At 38.4% G+C, this 21,503-nt stretch overlaps 1 protein-coding gene across 1 annotated transcript; it reads right to left on the bottom strand.

The window, feature by feature from the left end:
• Nucleotides 1–2,534: 2,534 nt before the first annotated feature.
• LOC131218193 (uncharacterized) lies at nt 2,535–12,560 on the bottom strand. The gene is made up of 11 exons (XM_058212877.1): nt 11,861–12,560; nt 11,658–11,752; nt 10,948–11,015; nt 10,649–10,692; nt 10,343–10,420; nt 10,096–10,249; nt 5,250–5,402; nt 4,681–4,791; nt 4,184–4,249; nt 3,997–4,096; nt 2,535–3,197 (listed from the first exon to the last, which is right to left on the bottom strand). Exons 1-10 carry the CDS (start codon nt 12,157–12,159, stop codon nt 3,998–4,000), a joined length of 1,167 nt encoding a protein of 388 aa, XP_058068860.1. The 5' UTR covers nt 12,160–12,560; the 3' UTR covers nt 2,535–3,197; nt 3,997.
• Between the last annotated feature and the right edge of the window lie 8,943 nt (nt 12,561–21,503).

Below are 21,503 nucleotides of genomic sequence, written 5' to 3'. Positions count from 1 at the left end.
ATTTTAGTTTATTTTTTTTCCTATATTAATGGTGTAAGGAGACACATTAGGGAATGATCGATTATTCATCAATCAATTTCGAATTTATTAGAATTTATTTCTATTTTCTGCTTTCTTTCCTCGTGGATTCGAGAAGTCTCTGTGAGGAGTCCAGAGAAGTTCCGTGGATTCGGAATAGTTATCCTCTTGAGGAAGACGGTGCTCGACCTCACGTCCTCCCCTGCGTCAAACGCTTAGCTACGCACTGGTTCGCACATCATTATATGCGAACCTTCCTATCAACCGTCAGATATGGCAGACGGTATAGATGAAGGCGCTCTTAGCGCGAGCTTGAAAGAGCGAGTTTCCTTCTCTCGCACGCCTCTTCACCCTATTCTCTAACTCTTCCAAGGATGTGGCGAAAGCCTTTTTCACATGGTGAGACTTGGGGGTTTGTGGGAAATGGTACCATAAGGTTAACCTCATGGTAACTTCCCATGAGGTCGAGCTTGTGGGCCCATCGTAATGTCTATTGAACATCAACACCGTGCATTTGATGGGTCCCCTTTAGGTTATGAGATATCCTAAAAATAAGTACTACACAAAACTCAGGTGGGGCACACCATCTAAAACCATGTGAAGACATACCTAAAACATATAAAAGCACTTGGTGGGGCTCACCTAAATTTTGGATGCGTCTGAAACTTGGAATGACCCATCATCCAAGTGGGACACACAATGGATGGGCTCGATTTGTGAACCACATCTTAGTGGGCCCAATAAACGATCATGAAGGTTTTAATGGGCGTGTAAACCGTTTCAACTGTTGTATGTGAGGTGGCCCACCTAAGTCATGGATTTGAGCTGATTTTTAAGCCCATGGCCTACCATGGAATGATGCATTTGACTGATGGGGTAGATAGTCTAGACACATCATGGTGAGGCCACATAACTCAACTTTATGGGAAGTTCCCATGAGGTCGACCTCATGAGCTGATTTTTAAACCCATGAAGCATTCTCACCTGCCCACACGGGAGCACCTTTGCACATGTGTCATGGGCTAATAATCTGAAAGGTACATTTGATGCGTCACCCCATGAAACCTCTAGGGACCAATTTTCACCCTGATGCAAAACTCTAGTGGGCCATAGCAAAGAGATGCAAATCAAGGGAGGAAACTATTTTTTCCACGGCCCACCAAAGTTTTAGATCAGTGTAAAAATTGGGCTTGAGGGTTTTATGGGGTGCTGCATCACGTGGATCGTTCAGATTTTGGGCTCACATTATGTGTGATGAGTTCTCAAAAAGTTTTCACAAAAACTAGTGATAACTCATCATACGTGATGTGAGTCCAAAATCTCAGGATGTGAAAACTTTTTGAGAACTCATCACACATGATGTGAGCCCAAAATCTGAACGGTCCATGTGATGCAACACTTCAATGAAACCCCACACCCAACTTTTCCTTTGATTCAAAACTTTGGTTGTCCATGGAAAAAGAAAATAGTTTCCTTCCTTGATTTGCATCTCTCTTTGCTATGGTCCACCAGACTTTTAGATCAAGGTGAAAATTGGTCAGGGGGTGTTTCATGGGATGCTGCATTACCTGGACTGTTCGGATATCCCATAATTTAAAAGGGACCCATCAAATGCACGGTGTTGATGTTTGACACGCATCATGGTGGGGCCCACACAGCTCGACCTCATGGGAAGTTCCCATGAGCTCGACCGCATGGAACCTTTTCCCGCACACACACACCGTCATTAGTCATCATTTTTGCTATTAGAGCATGTTTGCTATTAGGCAAAATCAATATTTCGAATTGGCTGGGCCCAACATTCATAGCTAGGGTTGTAAATTTTTCGCCTTCAACATTCAATTCATAGCATTTACAGTTTACCTTTTGAGTTGGGCTTGAGTGAAACACACTGCAGATTGGAACATTGATTCTTGTCTTCCAAATGTTGGAAATTCATCCAAACGCAGCCCAATCTTTTTAACTTGTACAAAACAGAACAACAAAGTACACACATCTAAGATTGAGGACATCCATACAAATGGTCCCATGGCAGATGCTCGTCCGGTTATTAGTAAAATGACAAAGCAACTGCCTAGGTTCAACATGAATGCATTGCCCACCTGCTGCATGGACCAGCCTGATTTTAATGGTAGGGCACATGCATTGAGGGGATGGATGATTTGGTGAACGGATCAGATCATGAACACATGCCCACATAAATATGTTTGATGTGTTTGCATTTGTTGCTTAGAAGATTGGACATCTGGAATTAACATTCCTCACTTTTAGGATGGAATAACCCAAATACAGCCTACTTCAATTACATAGATACATTTACACATAGGGCTTGTTTGGGAGCTTGTAAATGGAGGTTAATGAATTGCAAGTAAATAGCTTAGTCAGTGGTGTTTGGATGGGAGTAAATGAAATGCATTTAAAATCCAAATATTTTGTTTGGACGGGAGCAAATGGGAAGAATTGGAATGCATTAGAAGTCTTCTTTTCTTTTCTTTTCGTTTCTTTTTTTTTCTTACACATGCACCCGCCACACACCCACGCATGCCGCATTAGAATTTTTCAATATATTCATAAGAACTTAAGCGATATTTCTAATCAGTTTTAATATCCCAAATTAGTGTGCATTTGATATTTAACAGAATGATTGTAATAAACCCATTGAAGCATATACTTTTGCCGAAAATGAGAAATTTGCGAGCCTCAGGTGGGCCACAAACGCAATGATCACAAATAAGCAACTTGCCAACATTCTTTTACCATCCATTTATATGGTCAACCTTTGGATAGTTTGGATCATTCTATTGGTACGATTTTAGTGATGTAACCAATAATTAGATTGTTTCAGAGTAGCATGCCACATGCGTGGCAGTAGTGTGCATAGTGGCACCTTTGTTTACTCATGCCACTCTCCAAAGGAGCTCAAAATGCAATTTCACCTCCATTTACTTCCAAATGCTCTCCCAGAGAGGATTTCATTCACAGGTCCATTTACTCCCATTTTATTTCATTTCCATGCATTCACTTCCATACAAACACACCTCAAATCTATTTACCCCCAGCCAAAAGGCCTGGCCCCATAGGGAATTCGGCAAATCTTTACCCCTTGAAATTCATTGATCTGCCCAGAAAATTTTCATCCTTCAAGAGTTGCTATTTGCCAAATCCACAAAATGAGAGACCTTCAAAAGCAATAAAAGCTCTATTATTGCAATAAATGCTCTCCAAATCAGTGAATTTGTAGCTTGATTACCAAACAATAGACTCTAGAATTTGCCAAATCCAAATTTCAGGAAAAAAAAAAAATCATACTTTCATTTCCATTATTCCAAACAAGTAAGAGAACCTCATCCCATTTCCACACAGAGAAAAATAGTTTTCAAATGAGAGAGAGAGAGAGAGAGAGAGAGAGAGAGAGAAAGAGAGAGAGCATGCGAAGATGGTAAGAGAGAGAGAGAGAGAGCATGCGAAGATGGTAAGAGAGAGAGAGAGAGAGCATGCGAAGATGGTAAAACATGCATTTCTAAGAATACAAAACAAAGGTCTAAATAACATAATATCAGAAAAGAGCAACACTAATGGGAATCAGCATGCATTTTGAATTGGCAATAAATAAGAGTACCATCTGCAAATGCCAAAAGCAAGTGCTCCACACGTGTACTAGGTGGTTAGTTAATCAGATCAAGAATAACATGCCCAACCCAAAAATCAGGCACGTCCGTCCACCGTCCACTCATGATGGCCCCACATAAGTTGAGTGTGGGCTGTTGGTCATCCTTTTTTACCATCCATATTTATAACATGCAGCCCACCTGAAGAGTGGATCACTATCCTATTTTGGGTTTGGGATAGTCACTCAATGACCTGGACCTTGTGTGTCAAGTGTGAGGTGCTTGTGTTTGGTATTTGCAGATGGACACTTATTAAGTAGTACTCCTCTCGTAACATTCACATATTATCGATAATGTTGATCTGAGGAACCTTATCTGTCACCAGTAAGGGCAGCTGTGAGCCAGTCCGATGCAGAGGTCTGTATTTCTGACTCGACATGGGATAGGAAACATAGAGGAGTTAGTGCTACCTGTATATCGAGAGAAATGCATGGAATCAGCCTTTGAAGTGGCATAGATTTCTTAAAGAAATGTGAAAATAAAGACAACTGACTCACAAAGCCATTTTCAAGCGCCTTGAAATCGAGATCCTCATCTGTGTCTTCTTTTTCCTTCTCCAAGAACTGCAATTAAATGAGAGTGCATGTTGCTTTCTGCTTTTATCTTAATCTCCCCTCTTTCACTCGAATTATTGTGGTTTACACCAGCATAAAGAGCATTGAATATGTGTATAGAAATAAAGTAAAGCATCGAGAGCGTAATGCAGGCCGCAAAAGTTCATTGTTTGTGAATCTCGTTATTGTTTGGTCAAGATTGGATGGTTCAGTGATGTGGGGCCCGCTCACTCTGATGTTTGATCAGGTGATTAAGTGGCACCCACAGCTCACCTCTTTCAAATGATGAGATTCATATGGAACAAAACTCTCATTGTCAGTATTTCATGGTGAATCATTCTCTGAGATGAAAACCAACTAACAAGAGAAGCACAATTTCAAGATCTTGGTTTTTGCCTGTTTTGTGTTTCGAGGTGATAATGGTCATTATCTGTGCATACCTCTAGACGGAAGTACTTTTTCACTGTTCCCCTTTGAGGATCAGATTTTCCTGCTGCAACTGATTCAATCTCAACATTCTTCCTCTGTGACTGGAGGCGGCGTGCAGCACCCTGGAAACCACAGACCCTTTTGAGTTAAGGCTGAAATGCGTCTGAGATTATACCAAGTAAAGAACAGCTAGTGCTTCTAGAGGATTGTAGGATCCTCAACGCCCTTCAACGATGATAACAAAAAATAATAAAAATAAAAACATTTTGGATCCTCAACCCAAGTTTTTCAACAGTATATTTTGGGTCTTAGTTCTGGAAAGTGAGATCCATGGTTTATAAATCCAGATCATTGATATGTGCTACCCCACCACGGATGGCCCATGCTCTGAAGCCTTCCAGATTGAAAGGTCCCACACATGAATCTTGGGCCTTTTTCAGTTGAATGTGGACAATGGCTGTATTTCACTTTTCAATTGCTAGGTGAGGCTCAGATGACAAATGGACTGGATCACTGAATCATGGGCCAGGCTTCTCAGATCTCAAAAACCCCAGCCAGTGGGCACTCGTAAGATACTCACAGCTGCAGAGGCATCTCGGCTAAGCTGTGCAAGCTGGATGCCAAGGCTTTGTTGCATGGACATGAAACCCCCTGCAGAGGGGTGCCTGTTTGCTGATACAGATTTCCAGCTTGGGATGGACCGCCATAGACTCTGCCTGGTGATTTTGAATCCCTATCAAATGCCATCATACAATAAAACCATATCAGGAAATGACAGAGCTATGATGCACAAGAAATTAGCATGCAACAAAGGGAAGATGTATGGTGAAAAGCTTTCAACCAGAAAAGCAATGGACAACAAAAAAATTAGCATGCAACAAAGCAAAGGGAACATGTATGGTGAAAAGCTTTCAACCAGAAAAGCAATGGACTGGTGCCATAGAAGATTAGACCATACTGTAGAAGGATACCAGAAATGAATCCATTTAACAATCGTTGATGTTATTGTGCAACTCACATCAAGGAAATAGATGCAGTCTGTTATTATCGTTGTGTATTTTTCCTGTTGAACGTGAACCATTGATCTGTTTTCAGTTAACAATCCCCTACCACAGCCCAGTCCCCTTGATTTTATTTTTTTTTGGTTTTTTTATTATTATTACTATTTAAAAAAAAATAAATATTATTATTATTATTATTATTATTTGGGGGGGGGGGGGGTGTGTGTGTGTTGAGGACTGTACTGGTGGCCCAACAAATCAATGGTTCCAAGTCCTGACCAGCATACAGGAGCGTGCCATGTACCATAGAAATGCTCAAGTCCAGGTGTCATAGAATTCCACAACACACGCTACAGTAGCACTCATTTGTTTAGCTAATTGGGCATTTAGGATGCTTGCCTTGTGATAGATTCATAAAGAGTCATTTTTATCCGACCCAAATATAAGGAATGAGTTTCCCTCCGAAATACTGATGCGGAAGCTGGCTGTACCAGCCATAGTCCATGTGCTTGTATTTATTTTACGAAACAATGGAAAGGAAATATTACAGCATCACCTAGAGTCAAAAGACATCCAACGCCACATGTAAAAAGTCATATCTCAGCAAGGACCAAACCTTGCTAAGACAATATACTTTTGCTTTGCTCCTATCGGAATATACCAATCCCAAAACAGTTCATCCTATTGAAATCAATAGAAGAGGCACTTGGCCGTCTTCTTCACAGTTCTTTTACCTAGCCAATTAGTTTTACTTTTTTTTTTTTTTTTAGAAAATTAATTCTAAGAGGGAGAAATTGTGAAAACTTGTGTGACACAAGAAATCTTCCTCACCGAATTCAATCAAAGTAGATAAGGATAAACGACGGTCTAGAATTTTCTAAACCCAACACCACTCCATGTTTCAATCAGCAAATTTCTTTCCAAGATATATTGATGCAGGACATGAAAATTAAATATGATATGCAAGATCTCAGGCTTTAGATTATACTAATTCAGAAACAATCACATAAAATTCCACATCCCACACAAAAGTTCAAACATTCGAGCAAGGGGAATCTGTGCGGGTCCAGGCCTACACAAGCTAGGGCTGAATCAGTAAAATGATGGACCAAAGGATACTCAGAGGGAAGTAAAAATCACCCACACATGCACAGCAATCAGTCCCTAATCCAAGGGATTCACCAATTCCAATTTAGAGAACCCTAGGGTAAGAAAATGGGCAAATAAATTGAAAGTAAAGCAATCTAGGATTAGGGTTAAGGAGGATATGTATGAGAGGAGTAAAATAAGCGAAAATCTGAACCTGGAGATAGTCCCCGCGCGGACAGCAGGTCAGGCCTGTCGCACATGCACAGGGGTTTGGCCGCACGTGCCAGGGGGCGCCGAACGAGGAAAGCGCTTCCTTGGTTCTGGTCGGCCAGGGGAGGGCTTTAAAATCCCCAAGTTTCGTGTCGATCGAATGCGCGATTTGTGTGTGGTGCTCCGCCGAAGTTTCAGCCCTTCTATAGGGCCAGAATCTGAAATTTTGCTATAAAGAGGAGAACTGTTGCAATAAAGGACAGATTTGAAGCGCGGATGATGGTAGGAGATGAGAAATAGAGATGGTAAAGGACGGGAAAAAATTGGGATTGATGTGGCTTCGCACCATGGTAATTAGCCCTTCAATGAAGGGAGGGCTTCGCACCCAATTGGATTTCCCACAACTCGAGAACTCAGAGGAATAGAAAAACGCAGAATTTTTATTAAGCTTCAATGGAAAAAAAAAAACTACAAGGGGTGCTTATTTATGGGGAAATCCTATACCACAAAACTCACGCCATGTGCGCAACTTATTACTTGGCGATAAAGTAAACAAAAATAAAAACTAATACAAAAAATCTAAATGGTCCATGATACTCTAAATAATATTAATAAGAAAAACCTAAAATATGAGATTAATCAGACTAGTGAGCCACGATCATGAGATCCTATGATGGGCTTTACTTGACTATCGGGCTCACTCCCACAAACCAAAACTCTGTCTTCTAATTAGGAAGCCCTCCCTGGACATCGTTATCAATCCAGATCGACGGTGGGGTCTTCCTTCTCCTTGTGTACTTGCGTAGGAGGGGCGGCGTGCGTGCGTGTGCGCGTGATGTCTCCATCATATGTGAGAAGTTTTGCTTGCCCTATAGCCTCCCCACTAAAATCTCTTGGGAACTCTTCAAACAAAAAACATGACCAGCAATACAAAAGAAATATCGTGTTTTTATGGAGAACATATTTATCACGCACGAGAAACAAAATTACAAGCTGATTAAGGGGTAGAGGTTATTCCAGACACAAAGCTTTTCTATAAAGTCATCTAGAAGGCTATTGCAACCTCCTTAACCTCAAAAGGAACACAAGCAAGCCCTACAACTGTAAAACTGGAGACATCCAAAAGTTAAATCTTTGTGGACTTGGTTCCTGTTGTCCCCATAAAGATGAATTGAAAATTCTCAAACCTAACAATAGAGCTCTTGCTTCAGCTATATAGACTATGCTAGAATCTCTTTTTGTGCTGAATGAACCACTAAAAGCCATTTAGACAACCCCATTGTCTCTAATACTCCACTGATGCCATCTAGACTCAAGCAGGAGATAGAGCTTGTGCAAAGTAATTGGGATTCCGTACAAGGTGCTTTTGGCATAGTTTGAAAACCCAAAAAAGAGTCGACTCAATATTCAGCCGGGTCAGGTTCACTCAAAGCCTCAACCCAACTTGACTAAATTTCTAATAATTATAGATTTAAAAAATAAGAGCTAAGAGTATATATTTAACATAGTTAAAATAAAATATAAAATCTATATGTTATCATCAAATCACTCAACGATGCACTGGTTGGATTCATCTTTCCTTTAGCAGAGGTGGTGGGTTTCATTCCCTCCCTCCCCACTTATATTTTAATAGTGCTCACACTGTGACTCACCAAGTGACTCAATTCGAGTACTGCGATTTGAGTCAAGTCAACCGAGTGGGTCAAGTCAATTCAACGAGTCATCTAGAGTCGGAACCATAACCGGAGTTCCCCCAGGACTCAGCTCAAAATCCTGTCAAGTTGAGTTGACTCGGCCAAGTTTCAAGTTAACCTAGACAGTTTTAGAACTATGGCATTTGGATCCATCTTCAGAAGATATGAAGATGTGGAATTGGTCGACAAGGTGCGTTTTCCTCTTATTCTTTCTCGAGGGGAATGTTGCCAAGTGTTGGCCCCTCTTCTCCTCTCACCAAGGTGTGGAGGTTTGCCATTCTTGCATAGGATCCAAGACTCCAAGCAGTTGTGTGGATCATAAAACTCACGATAAACAATCTCAGGAACAGAAATATCACGATCCCGAACATATGCGTTATATTCAGGTGGAAGGAGGAGTTAGCAAACCACCTTTTCCTTTACTGCACAGCTGCAAGGGCTGCATGGAGCCACTTCCTTACCCCCTGTAGGATCTCTTCAAGCCTCTCTGCCTCCGTCTTGGAATTGTTTGCAGGGTGGCAGGGTCGACCATTTTCCCCCATGGGAACAACATCTGGAAGATGGTTCTGCTTGACATAATGTGGGGAATTTGGATAGAGGAATAGCAAAAAATTTTAAGCCAAGAACTTTGACTGAGTCATTAAAGATGAGATTCAGTTTTTGGTTTTAGACTGGGCTATACCAAATCCTGAATTCAGGGGGATATCCTTCATTGCTATCCAGAATTACTGGGATTCTATTATCCAGGAAGCTTTCTAGTCTGCTTGGGTTAATAAAATTTTGTTGCTACTCACTATTCAAAAATAAAAAGAGACATTGGAAATTGATCGAGTTGCCAACAAAGTTCAGTTCAAGTGCAACCAACTACGAGCTTTGCAAGACACCAATGGTCTCTCCCCCTGGCCCTTCAACCACCACCACAAAAAAATTCCATATCTTAAGAGCTCACACCCCCAAAGCTCTTTTTTCATCAACACCCACCACATGATCAAGGATATTTAATGTCAGTAACTGCAATATTCAATCATTGAGAATTTTATTGTTCCTGTCCTCACTTGGAGAATTATATGGAGACATAATCACAGTTCTCGAGTGGGAAAAGTTGTACAAAAGTAGTTTGCATTATTGATATCATGCCAAAAAAGATGGTTGTAAACTACAAAGAAAATGAATAAATTCATCTACAAAATATTAATCCTGAAAACACACACACACACACACACACAAATAAAAAAAATAAAAAAATAATAAATGATGTGTGTGTGTGTCATAATATCATCATCATCATCATCATATCATCTTCATCTTAGCCTTGTTCCCAGGTGGAACATTGCATTTGTGTCTTTGTAAGTTTGGAGCATAAAAAAACATGTTACAAAATATTCTCAACATTTTCAATAATATCAAGGTCAAAAGATGAGACAAAGCAAACCTTATTAGTAGAAGGACAGGTAGGAACTTCTATATTCAATGCGCAACTCTTGGGGAAAAGGCCCTTCCTTACATCACTTATCGCAGCATGAATTAATGGAAGACAAACATCAACTGCATCCTTGAAATCACTTGCGCGGCTTTCATCATTCTTCCTAACAAGAGATTTTAACACACTTGTTAGAGAGATTGAAAGAAACCACAACACAACAAGCAAACACCATAATAACAAGGAGATTTCCATTCACCAATTCAATGAAATCGATATAGAAGGTACACCACAAATTAACGCTTCTCTAGCTCCGGCAACTGCACCTGAGTAGAACCTGCATGTATTTTCACATAAGACATACGGTAAGTATATAAAAAAATGCAAACAAATGGAATCCAGTAAAATTATGAGTCATAAAAGGAAGCAAATCATGTCATTGCATTTATAAACAAGATTCAAATATGGGATAAAAAAAATTTCCCACCATCTGATCTGCAAAAGCATAATTTCATAATATGAGAAGCCTACAAATAAATGGAAACAAAGGATCAGGCACACTTACGTGTGATGGCCACAGCTCGATCCCTTGTTAATTCCACTGATTACCTGAAGATTAAATAAATAAATAAATAAACCATGTATGCCCATCACTATAGCAACAATATATACTAATTTTCTGTTTGGTAGGCGCTTAAAAACGAGTTCATCTCATTTTAGTTAACAGTAATTATGCATTAGAGAGAAAATTATCTTTAATGCATTATTACTGTTAGCCAAAATGAGATGAACTCATTTTTAGGTGTCTACCAAACAGGGCCTCAGCTATCCATATTCCCTGTAACAACTACAAAGAATCCATACCAGTGCAGGTCTTGACCAAGAAAACAATGCCCCAGACAAAGCTAGAGAAATGCAATCAGCAGGAGTCCCTATTCAATGAAACCACATAAAACTACTGTCTAAAAGACTTAAAATTTAAAATGTAAATAAAGAGGAACTGATCGAAACTTGCAATTTACAATCAGTCAAAAATAACCCAAAGGAACCAATCACAAAATGCGAGTTTTGAAGTACCCCAAATTGCAAGTGGGCAAGGTATGTTGGTAGAAAGGGTTACTATCCATTCTACTGTGCATTTGGGGTGGCGTGGGGAACAGAAACCACATTTCGTGTGATCTAATTTTAAACCTGTTGTGCTTGAAATCAATAGTGGATGCCTACATTAGGTTGCTTTTGGATGCAATATTGAATCACATTGCAGTAATTAATCTCAATCACGCTTCTTTTTTTCTCATTTATCAAGACCCTTCTTCCACTGCATCAACGGTGATTTCGACACATGTGATGGCACAAGAATCACTTTCAACAATAAGATGGCCCGAGATGGAAACAATAAACAAGAGAATACCAAGTTTACTAGCTTCCAGATCAGCCCGACTGTTGCTTCCAAACAGTCCCAAATTGTTTCATTTTTAATCGAAATTTCATCAAACCATAGTCCAATTTCAGGATAAACAGAACCCAATTACCAAAAGATGAAATTAAACAAATGTACGTGAATTTGACAATACCAGAAACTTCATAAGCAGTGGCACCAACGATTTCTGCAGACCTTGCAGCAAGTGTCTCCCGAACTGTAACCGAATGTCCCGAAGCGGATTTATCCCTTCAACCCAAATCCAAAAAACAAAAACCCATCAACAAGAAATACCAAAACCAAAATTTTAGAAAAGGAAAAAAATGGGGAAAAAGTGAGGGAAAAAAAAAAACCCACGATTCGGGGGCACAGACGTAGACATTGCACCGTCCCTCACGAACCAATGCATCAACAAGGGCTGTGATCCCCGGCGCGCATATTCCATCCCCATTCGTCACGAGAACGATGGGTTTCGAACTATCTTTTGCGGAATCGGTATCGGATGAAATGAGTACGTCGATGGAAGAGGAGGAGGCTATGGTTTTCTCAGCAGTAGAGTGTTCACCATTGCCGCTGCCTTTCCTACTAATAAGAACTTCTTGGAGATTGGAAACAAGAGAAGGAGGCAAGAAGCTGTTCTTTATTGAAGTCGTCATGAAACAAATGAGAGGGAGAAGGAGAAATCAAAGGGGTCTGGAAAGAAAGCAAGATCGACCCAAGTTTGAAATCGCCCGGAAATAGAGAGAGAGAGAGAGAGAGAGAGAGAGAGAGAGAGAGGCTCTTTCAAAAGAGCAGTTGCATATGAGAGAGAGAGAGAGAGGCTCTTTCAAAAGAGCAGTTGCATATGAGAGAGAGAGAGAGAGGCTCTTTCAAAAGAGCAGTTGCATATGAGAGAGAGAGAGAGAGAGAGAGAGAGAGAGAGAGGGAGAGGCTCTTTCAAAAGAGCAGTTGCATATGAGAGAGGCAGAGAGGCTCTTTCAAAAGAGAAGTTGCATATGAGAGGGAGGGAGGGAGGAGAGGGAGGGAGGCTCTTTCAAAAGAGCAGTTGCACATGAGAGAGAGAGAGAGAGGAAAGGTGCTATGGGAAAATGATGGAAGTTGTGGCATAGAAGCTGTTGTAAAAAGTTCGCCATTGGTGCGATGAGTCACCGCTATTTTGAAAATGGCGCGTTACCTCTTTCTCACGTCCGAAATTCATGCCCACCTATCCAAACCGTCCAAACTGTGATAAGTGTTGCTGATGGATTATACGTCTAAAATCACACCGATCAAAATATCTAAACCATATAATTAATAACACAACCAGCTAACGGTTATAAAATGGAATGGTTAAAAGTAAAGTGGCTAGTGGTCAAAATTCCAAAGGGGAAAAAGAGAAATTTAGGACTGTGGACCCCACCTTTTAGCTAGAAAGAAGACAAACTTTGTTTTGCATCTTAGACCTGCACGTGCTGAGACCGAATTTCAGGACGAAAATACCCCTCCTTTCACGGAAACGGATTGGGTACTCCGCTTTCCGAATTGGGTACTCCGCCTGCCACCAGCCAATGGCGGATGGTCAGTGGTCTGTGAGCCCCACTATGATGTATGATTTTCATCCATGCTGTTCATATACTTTTCCAGATCATTTTATGGTATGAGACCAAAAATGAGGTAATCCAAATCTCAAGTGTATCACATTACAAGAAACAGTGTTGAATGAGCGTCAACCATTAGAAACCTTTAGGGGGTCCACTGTGATGTTTGTGAGAAATCCTCCCCGTCTAAGTTCATTCATATGGTCACAAAGACCTAGATGAAGAGGAAAAATAACTTTCATAATGATCCAAAACTTTTGTAACCCCTAAAAGGGTTTCAATGGTAGACGTTCAAATCCCCACTGCCTTTTAGAGTGTGGTCCACTTGATAGTTAGATCTATCTTATTTTTCGTCTCAAGACTTAATATGAGTTTGCCAAATAGATGGACGGTTTGGATATAACACAGACTTCATGATGGGACCCATATAAGCAACACAACATTAAAAAAATAAAAAGCCATAGGCTGCTGCGGCTGCACAATATAGCTACGGTTATAATCCATAGCTATAGTGGATCTAAAATTACAATTTTTTTGCCAAACTCGCTGGACAGTTCTAGACTTTTTCGATAATATCGAAAACTTTTCGATATATTGGTGGACCTATAGCTACGGATTATAACCGTAGCCATTCTCTGCAAAATTTATGTTTATTTTTATTTTTTTTTAATTTTTTAATTTTTATTTTTTTACATGAAGAACTTTATTTTACCTACAATATTCTTTAATACACATTTATATAAATATGTATATATAAGCATATAAAAAAATTTTCTCTATTTTTTTCATTTCTTTCTTTATTCATTTAACAAGAATATCTTCTAAATCAGAATTAGTTACCTAACGTACCCTATATGATTTTGGGGTAGGAGAAGCTACTTTAGCCAACCAACCCAGTTATTTTTCAAGATTTCATCAGGTCAATGGTCAAAAATCTATTTCATTCACTTCGTGGTCAATTTCATTCATTTCATTTACTTCGCGATCAATTTTATGTTAGCTCCGCTCAATTTTCAGTTTGCCTCGCTCAATTTCATGTTTGCCCCGCTCAATTTCATGTTTGCCCCGCTCAATTTTCAGTTTGCCCCGCTCAATTTCTAGTTTGCCCTGCTCAATTTCTATTATGGTGGGCCCTACAAAATTTTTAACGATGAAAATCAATTTTCCCACTGCTTTTTGTAGTGTGGTCCAGATGATCTTTAGATATGATTCTTTATATTTATATTTATATATATATATATATATATATATATATATATATATATATAATGCTCCTAAATGATCTCGAAATATGGATGAACGTTGTGGATATAATAAATACAAAATTGTGGGGCCCATGTAACATTGATCTCCCCCTTTTTTAAGCGGGCAAATTAAAATTAAGGGGCAAATTGAAATTGAGGGGCAAAGGAAAAATTTGAAAGGGGAAACTAGAAATTGAGCGAGGAAACATTTTTAGGTTATAAATTTTCATTTAAAGCTGGGTAAAATGAAAATTGAGCGGGGAAAATGTTTATATCTACTCTGTCCATCGGTTTTTCCATCTAATATAAGAGGTTAAGCCCCAAATTGAAGCATATCAAAATATCAACTGGATCATACCACTGGAAACAGTGGGCATCATGATTTTTTAGTTTGCCTTGCTGATTTTCGAGTTTGCCCCTCTGATTTCATGTTTCCCCCGCTCAATTTCATGTTTGCCCCGCTCAATTTCTAGTTTGCCCACTCAATTTCATGTTTGCCTCGCTGATTTTCTAGGTTGCCCCGCTGATTTTCTAGTTTGCCCCGTTGAATTTCATGTTTGCCCCGCTCAATTTGCAGTTTTTCCTGCTGAATTTCATGTTTCCCCTGTTGAATTTCATGATTTGCCCTGCTGAATTTCATGTTTTCTCCGCTGAAAATCAAGTTTGCCCCAATCAATTTCATGTTTTCCCCGCTGAATTTAATGTTTCCCCCGCTGAATTTCATGTTTGCCTCATTCAATTTCATGTTTGTCTCGTTCAATGTCTAGGTTCTCTCTCTCAATGTCTAAGTTCCCTCCCACATATAGGGTTTTGGTGTATGCATAATCCGATGAACATGATGTATTATAAATAAAACATCATTGTGGGGCGTAGCAAGCGTAATCGGATTGCGTACTGAGTTAGCCAGTACGCTCCCATTATACTAAGTAAACTCAGATGAGCCCACATTGAATGTATGTAGTATATCCACGGCATCCATCCGTTCTTCCATCTAATTTTAACGGTTTAGCCCCAAATTAAAGCATATCAAAAGATCAAGTGAATCATACCATGGGAAACAGTGTTGATTTGCTTGACATAGCCCAACCTGGCCTGCTGACAGCCCTAGATTTCACAATATATGTTTCTCTAGCACACTAATGTGGTTTCTATTTTTCTAATTAGAATGTTGAGTTTGAAAGTCACATTGAAACATTCAAAGAAGTTATGGAATGACTTTTCCATCTTCAAGGTTGCAGGCCCCATTGTTGTATCTTTTGTTGGTTTCTTGGTGACAGGAAGTTGTACACCTAACTGTTAATGTTATTTTTGAAGACCCTGGAGTCCAAGAGTTACTGGCCAAACTTTACCAAAAAGGTATTTTTTAGCACCTCATGTCATCCATTCATATATAATACAATTCAGAAAAACTTGTCTTTATTAGGATTTTTTCTTACCCTTCGAAAAAAAAAATGGTCCCCATTTTTCCATCTGTAGATTTTTCATCTGTATGTATAGTATAAGTTATCTAAATAGAAAGAAAGAAAAAAGTTGCAGTATCACTCACTGCTGCTGCTACTGCTGCTGCTAATATCAGAATCTTACATTGGACCACATGCATTAGATGGAAAAACTGAGCTTCCATGTTGTACTTGGATCTTCTTGTGAGAGAATTGATATAGAACATTAACAATTATATCCATATGTATAGTGTTAACATGCTGTTTCATATGTGTAGTGTAGAAGCACTGTTTGCTGCTTTTATGTTGGTTTACATAGGATACTTTTTCTGGTCTATGTTGAGAAAATGTTGAAATTCTCTTGTGCTATATTTGAACGATAAGGACAACCAGAGTAGCATTAGTAGAATAACAAGAATATCATTAGTAGAAATAAAGCATGGAACAAATATGTTTTTAAAGCATATATTGCCCAAAGTATACTTTTTAGGTTATTCACCTGGAACAATTGGATGACAACATGTTGAAGCAATATGGAAAAACTAAATCAAATTTCTACAGAAGTTATTAAATTTTAAGAAATCTATGATGGTAGAAACTTATGGCAGTTGCATGTGCATTTAAACTCGCTTTCAACAACACATCTAATAGGTCTTAAGTACGAAACATACCTCTTAATGCAATGTGCTTATTGCAACGAACATTTCGAGCATCATTTAAAGCATTCCTCAAAAGATTCATAAATTATTCCTTAAGGACACCTCCATAGTTTAGTAGTGAAGTTAAAGTCTTATTTAGGTACGTTTTCCTTGGTTGATTGCTAAAAAATACAAGCACTAAAAGTAAACAAGGTACTGTACTATTATTCACACGGCAAATTCAAGAACACGTAACTCCAACGTCTCACCTTAATAAAATTTCAAATACTCCCAACAAAGATGGAATTTATTCATCTTTGTATCGATTCCTAGTGGGGATGGCTAACATGGAGGGTGTGTACTGACATGGGTGTATACAACAAGCTAACCCTAAAAAAACAAAAAAAAAAACAAAAACAAAAAAAAACACAACAAAAAATAAAATTACAAAATATGCAAACGTAGATATTATCAACATATCATCGATATTATCGACGTAAGTCATCGATAATATCGACAATATGTCGATAATATCGAATCTGAATGACAATTGTCCAGTAAGATTTGTTGTATTTCCATAAAATGTCGATATATCGAGATATTATCGATATATCGACTTATCGATATATCGACATGTTGTAGATAATATCAATATATCGGCTACGGTACCTATTGCTACGGTTATAATCCGTAGCAATAGGTCTATGGTCATTACTCAACATTAGTTATCGATACTATCGATCATATCTCGATATTATCGATGACTTATGCTCGATACTATCGAACATATGTCGATAATATCGAAAATTCTTCCATTTTTTGAGTTTTGTTGCTGGACAATTTGGCATTCATTTTCGATATTATCAAACCATGGTCGACATTATCGACAATCTATGGCTACGGTTATAATCCGTAGCTATAGGTCTACGGTCATTTTCTCCTTCTCCCTCACATCTTTGTAGCCATTTGAATGCCTTTGAGAACTTCTGTCCTCATCATACGATGATGGCAGTTTTTCTGGACCTTTAAAGGACTCAGGAAGATCAGCAGGAAAAACAACACAATCATCCCCACCTAACTTTTCCATAGATAGGCTGTTCCCACTTGCTTCATCTTTGCAACCTGTGCATGATGTATCAGGTGCAGATTCACATACTTCAGAATATGCCTCATCAGCATTTGCATGAGATTCTGTCTTACTGCAGTTGTATTTACAGACCTTAAGAACAGAATTAGTGTAATTCCTTAAAGGCGGACTACCGCTGATAGTCTGATGCTCAACCCAACACTTTTTCCTCTGCTCAAATTGCTCTAATGCTTCAAAATATGCCTCATTAGCATTTTTTTTCTTTTTGAGAATTTTCGTATTAATTGAGAATCTTAATTAAAAAAATAAATTAAGAAATTTCAAATAATCGAAAATTCTGAACAAAATTAGCTGAGCTTCTTCTATTGGGAACTCATTCCCTTTTATCTATATGTGTTGACTGTTTTGTTTGACACCTTAACAGACAAGCAAGTGGAGGCCTTTGGCTCTGTCCGGAAATGGATCGCAAACCTCCCAGAAATTCCTTTAGCCTGCAGGAAAAAGGAAACCAAAACTATCGAGAAGCGAAATTGTACAATACTCTGACAGATTCAACATCCACACATCCACAGTGTTGAACAAGGCATAATTGCAGTTTGGGGGCTACTTCCTCATACAAATACTAATGGAGGTTGTTGCAATTTGATTACCTCACTATTGAAATCCAATTTAGTTGTGTGTGCAACCACATCTTAGGTTCTTGAATGTTCTTTCATTAAATAGTTATTATTTGAAGATGTTGGTTGGCTTCTCCTTCTATTTGCACTTGTTTTTATGATAAATAGATGGCATGAATTTCAACTTTGACATACAATGTTCATCTACTGCAGAAGCTCAACCTGGTGAACAGTGTGCTATTTACTGGTGGATGGGCTAAAACTGGTTTATACTATGAGACTGTGCAGGAGATTTTCAAGGTGTTTAACTGTTTTGCGATTTATGCTATTTTTATTTTTCTGACTTGATATCCACATTAGTTTTTTTTTAAAAAAAAAAAAGAAGAAAGAAAGTGCCTTTTGTGAATTATGATTATTGGGAGCTACACATGACACACATGGACTATGGAAATCAATCCAGATTGTCCCAGTCATGGGCCCTTTTAATTAGATGGAGCATAGCAAAAGAAACCACACTAATTGGATTACTAGACCATCTGTTTTTCTTTTTCTCTATGAATTTCAGTTCCTCCTAAATCTAGGGTCTTAGACTAATATCCCAAGGAATTCCTGGAAAAAAATCAGCAGGTATACCCAAAGTTTTCATTGGTTTAATTTGTGATTACTCATTATATCTGTCAAATCTAGGATCCTAGACTAATATCCCAAGGAATTCTTTCTTTCTGATTCTGGATCATTGCTGAAAAATGACTTATGGGTCAAAGGGACTGTCAAAATCGTTTGATTGGTCTGTCTAAGTAGCCCTATGCAATTGGGAGCACATAATTTATAGAGCTGTGGGAGCACTGGACCATTTCTTTAATTAAATTTCAGTTTACTTAGTTCATAATTTCTGTGGTCAAATATCCCAAATACCAAAAGCATTAGTTGATGTATACAAGAAAGTAACAAGAACGTAGGAGGTAAAAGTGCACAAAAGATGTTCCAATGTCGCACAAAAAAAATTGCAACCAAAGGGCCACGATCATTGGCAGATAAGATGGCGAATAGTGATTTTAATGGAAACATATATTAGGTGTCAAGAAATCCAAAGGTTCGTAACCATTCCCTATTAGTTTATTAAGTAACATATGTTAGCACAAGTCTTTCTCAATATCATTCATTTTGGCACTTGATTTTTTCATGTCAATTAATTGGTGGACATGACATGTTATTTCATTAACAAGTAAATGAGTTCCTCACTATATTAGTAAAATATTAAGTTTCCTTGTATGTCTTATAAAAAATGCCCAATTGTTCTTTTCTCAAGTGTATTATTTAGGAATCTTTTTTCTTTGGAAGGATTTTCACAAGAACTAAGACAAGATCTCGGCTAACATAAAGGAGCGAGGAAAACATGAATTTGAGCGGGGCAAACTGGAAATTGAGCGGGGCAAACATGAAATTGAGTGGGGCAAACTGGAAATTGAGCGAGGCGAACATGAAATAGAGAACCTTTCAAGTCCAAAGAAAAGTAGAGAATGCATTGACTACTTACCCCTAGCTCGAACATCAACCTCTAGAGCAAGGACAAAAAAAAAAATCTAATAGATCCTAAAAGGCTTCAAGTTGTCGATTAGAAGTTTTCAATACTTGACTCATACTAGCCTAAACATCTTGTATATTGTGGAATTACTTAACTAGCACATGAAATTTCTAAGTTAAATTCATCTACAAGTAGAGAAAAGGATTTTGCATCATTTGAAAGGTATACTTGATTATGATATTTTTATGTGTGTTAAAGAATATAGACTCTTTTTTTGTTCACAAATAGTGATTAGGTTGGCCAATTTGTATAGATGTGATAACAAACAAACATCATTGTTGGGCCCACTATGGTTTCAACGGTGGAAATCATTATGCCCACTGTTTCCCGTGGTATGATTCACTTGATCTTTTGATATGCTTCAATTTGGGGCTAAACCGTTAAAAGTAGATGGAAGAACGGATGGACGGCGTGGATGTACTACATACATGATGTTTTATTTGTAACACATCTGAGTTTACTTAGTACAATGGGAGCGTACTGAGTAACTCAGTACGCAATCCGATTAAGCTTGCTACGCCCCACAATGATGTTTTATTGGTAATACATCATGTTCATCGGATTATGTATATATCAAAACCCCATATGTGGGAGAGAACCTAGACATTGAGGGAGGGAACCTAGATATTGAACGGGGCAAACATGAAATTTAGCAGGGAAAACAGAAAATTCAACGGAAAAAACTGAAAAATGAGCGGGGCGAACATGAAATTCAGCGGAGGAAACATGAAATTCAGCAGGGCAAATTATGAATTCAGAGGGGCAAACAAAAAAATCAGCGGGGTAACCTAGAAAACCAGCTGGGGAAACATGAAATTGAGCGGGGCAAACTAGAAATTCTACGAGGGAAACATTAAATTGAGCGGGGCAAACTAGAATTTAGCGAGGGAAACTTGAAATTGAGCGGGGCAAACAAGAAATTCAGCGGGAAAAACTTGCATTTGAGTGGGGCAAACTAGAAAGTCAGCGAGGCAAACAAGAAATTCAGCGAGGGAAACTTGCATTTGAGCGGGGCAAACTAGAAATTCAACGGAGCAAACAAGAAATTCAGCGGGAGAAACTTGCATTTGAGCGGGGCAAACTACAAAATCAGCAGGGCAAACTAGGAAATCAACGAGGCAAACATGAAATTGAGCGGGGAAAACATGAAATTGAGCGGGCCAAAATAGAAAATTAGCGGTGCAAACTTAATAGATAATTTCATGGATTGAACCCAAAAAACTAAATGTATCTAATGTTTAAATGGACCACACCACATGAAAATTTTGAATTGAACTTCTCATGTTAATCATTTCTTAGGGGCCACAGAAGTTTTGAATCAAGCTTATAATTGTGTTTTCTATTAATCCATGTCTATATGATCTTATGAATAGGTTTAATAACAAACAAACATTGGAAAGGAAGTCTTGATAAGTAAGTACCTTGCATTATTTGAAAAGCATGGTAAGAAATGATAAACAAATCTTGAAGCATTGATCTCAACGAGGCCTAAGTAGAGAAAAGCGGGAGCGCTAGTCTCAGCCCAAGAAAAGCTCCAAATGGTTTTAGTTTCACAGGAGATACCCCAAAAGCTGGACTCTTTTCCAAATTATTATATTAATTTATGACTAATAGAACTATTCTATTGTTATATTAATCTAACAAGTTACTTTCAACAAATTGGAAATCATTTATCAACAGAATTTTATCTTCCAATTGAACTTATTTATATAATTATTTTAGTTGTTTAGATAGCTGAAATCATTTAGTTGTTTGCAAACTGATTTTGTTTTGTGAGTCTTTTTTGGAATTGGTATAATGCTGTTTGGTTTGT

Source organism: Magnolia sinica, chromosome 1 (assembly GCF_029962835.1).
Source record: "Magnolia sinica isolate HGM2019 chromosome 1, MsV1, whole genome shotgun sequence".
NCBI lineage: Eukaryota > Viridiplantae > Streptophyta > Magnoliopsida > Magnoliales > Magnoliaceae > Magnolia > Magnolia sinica.
This window is presented reverse-complemented; position numbering and strand designations above follow the sequence as displayed.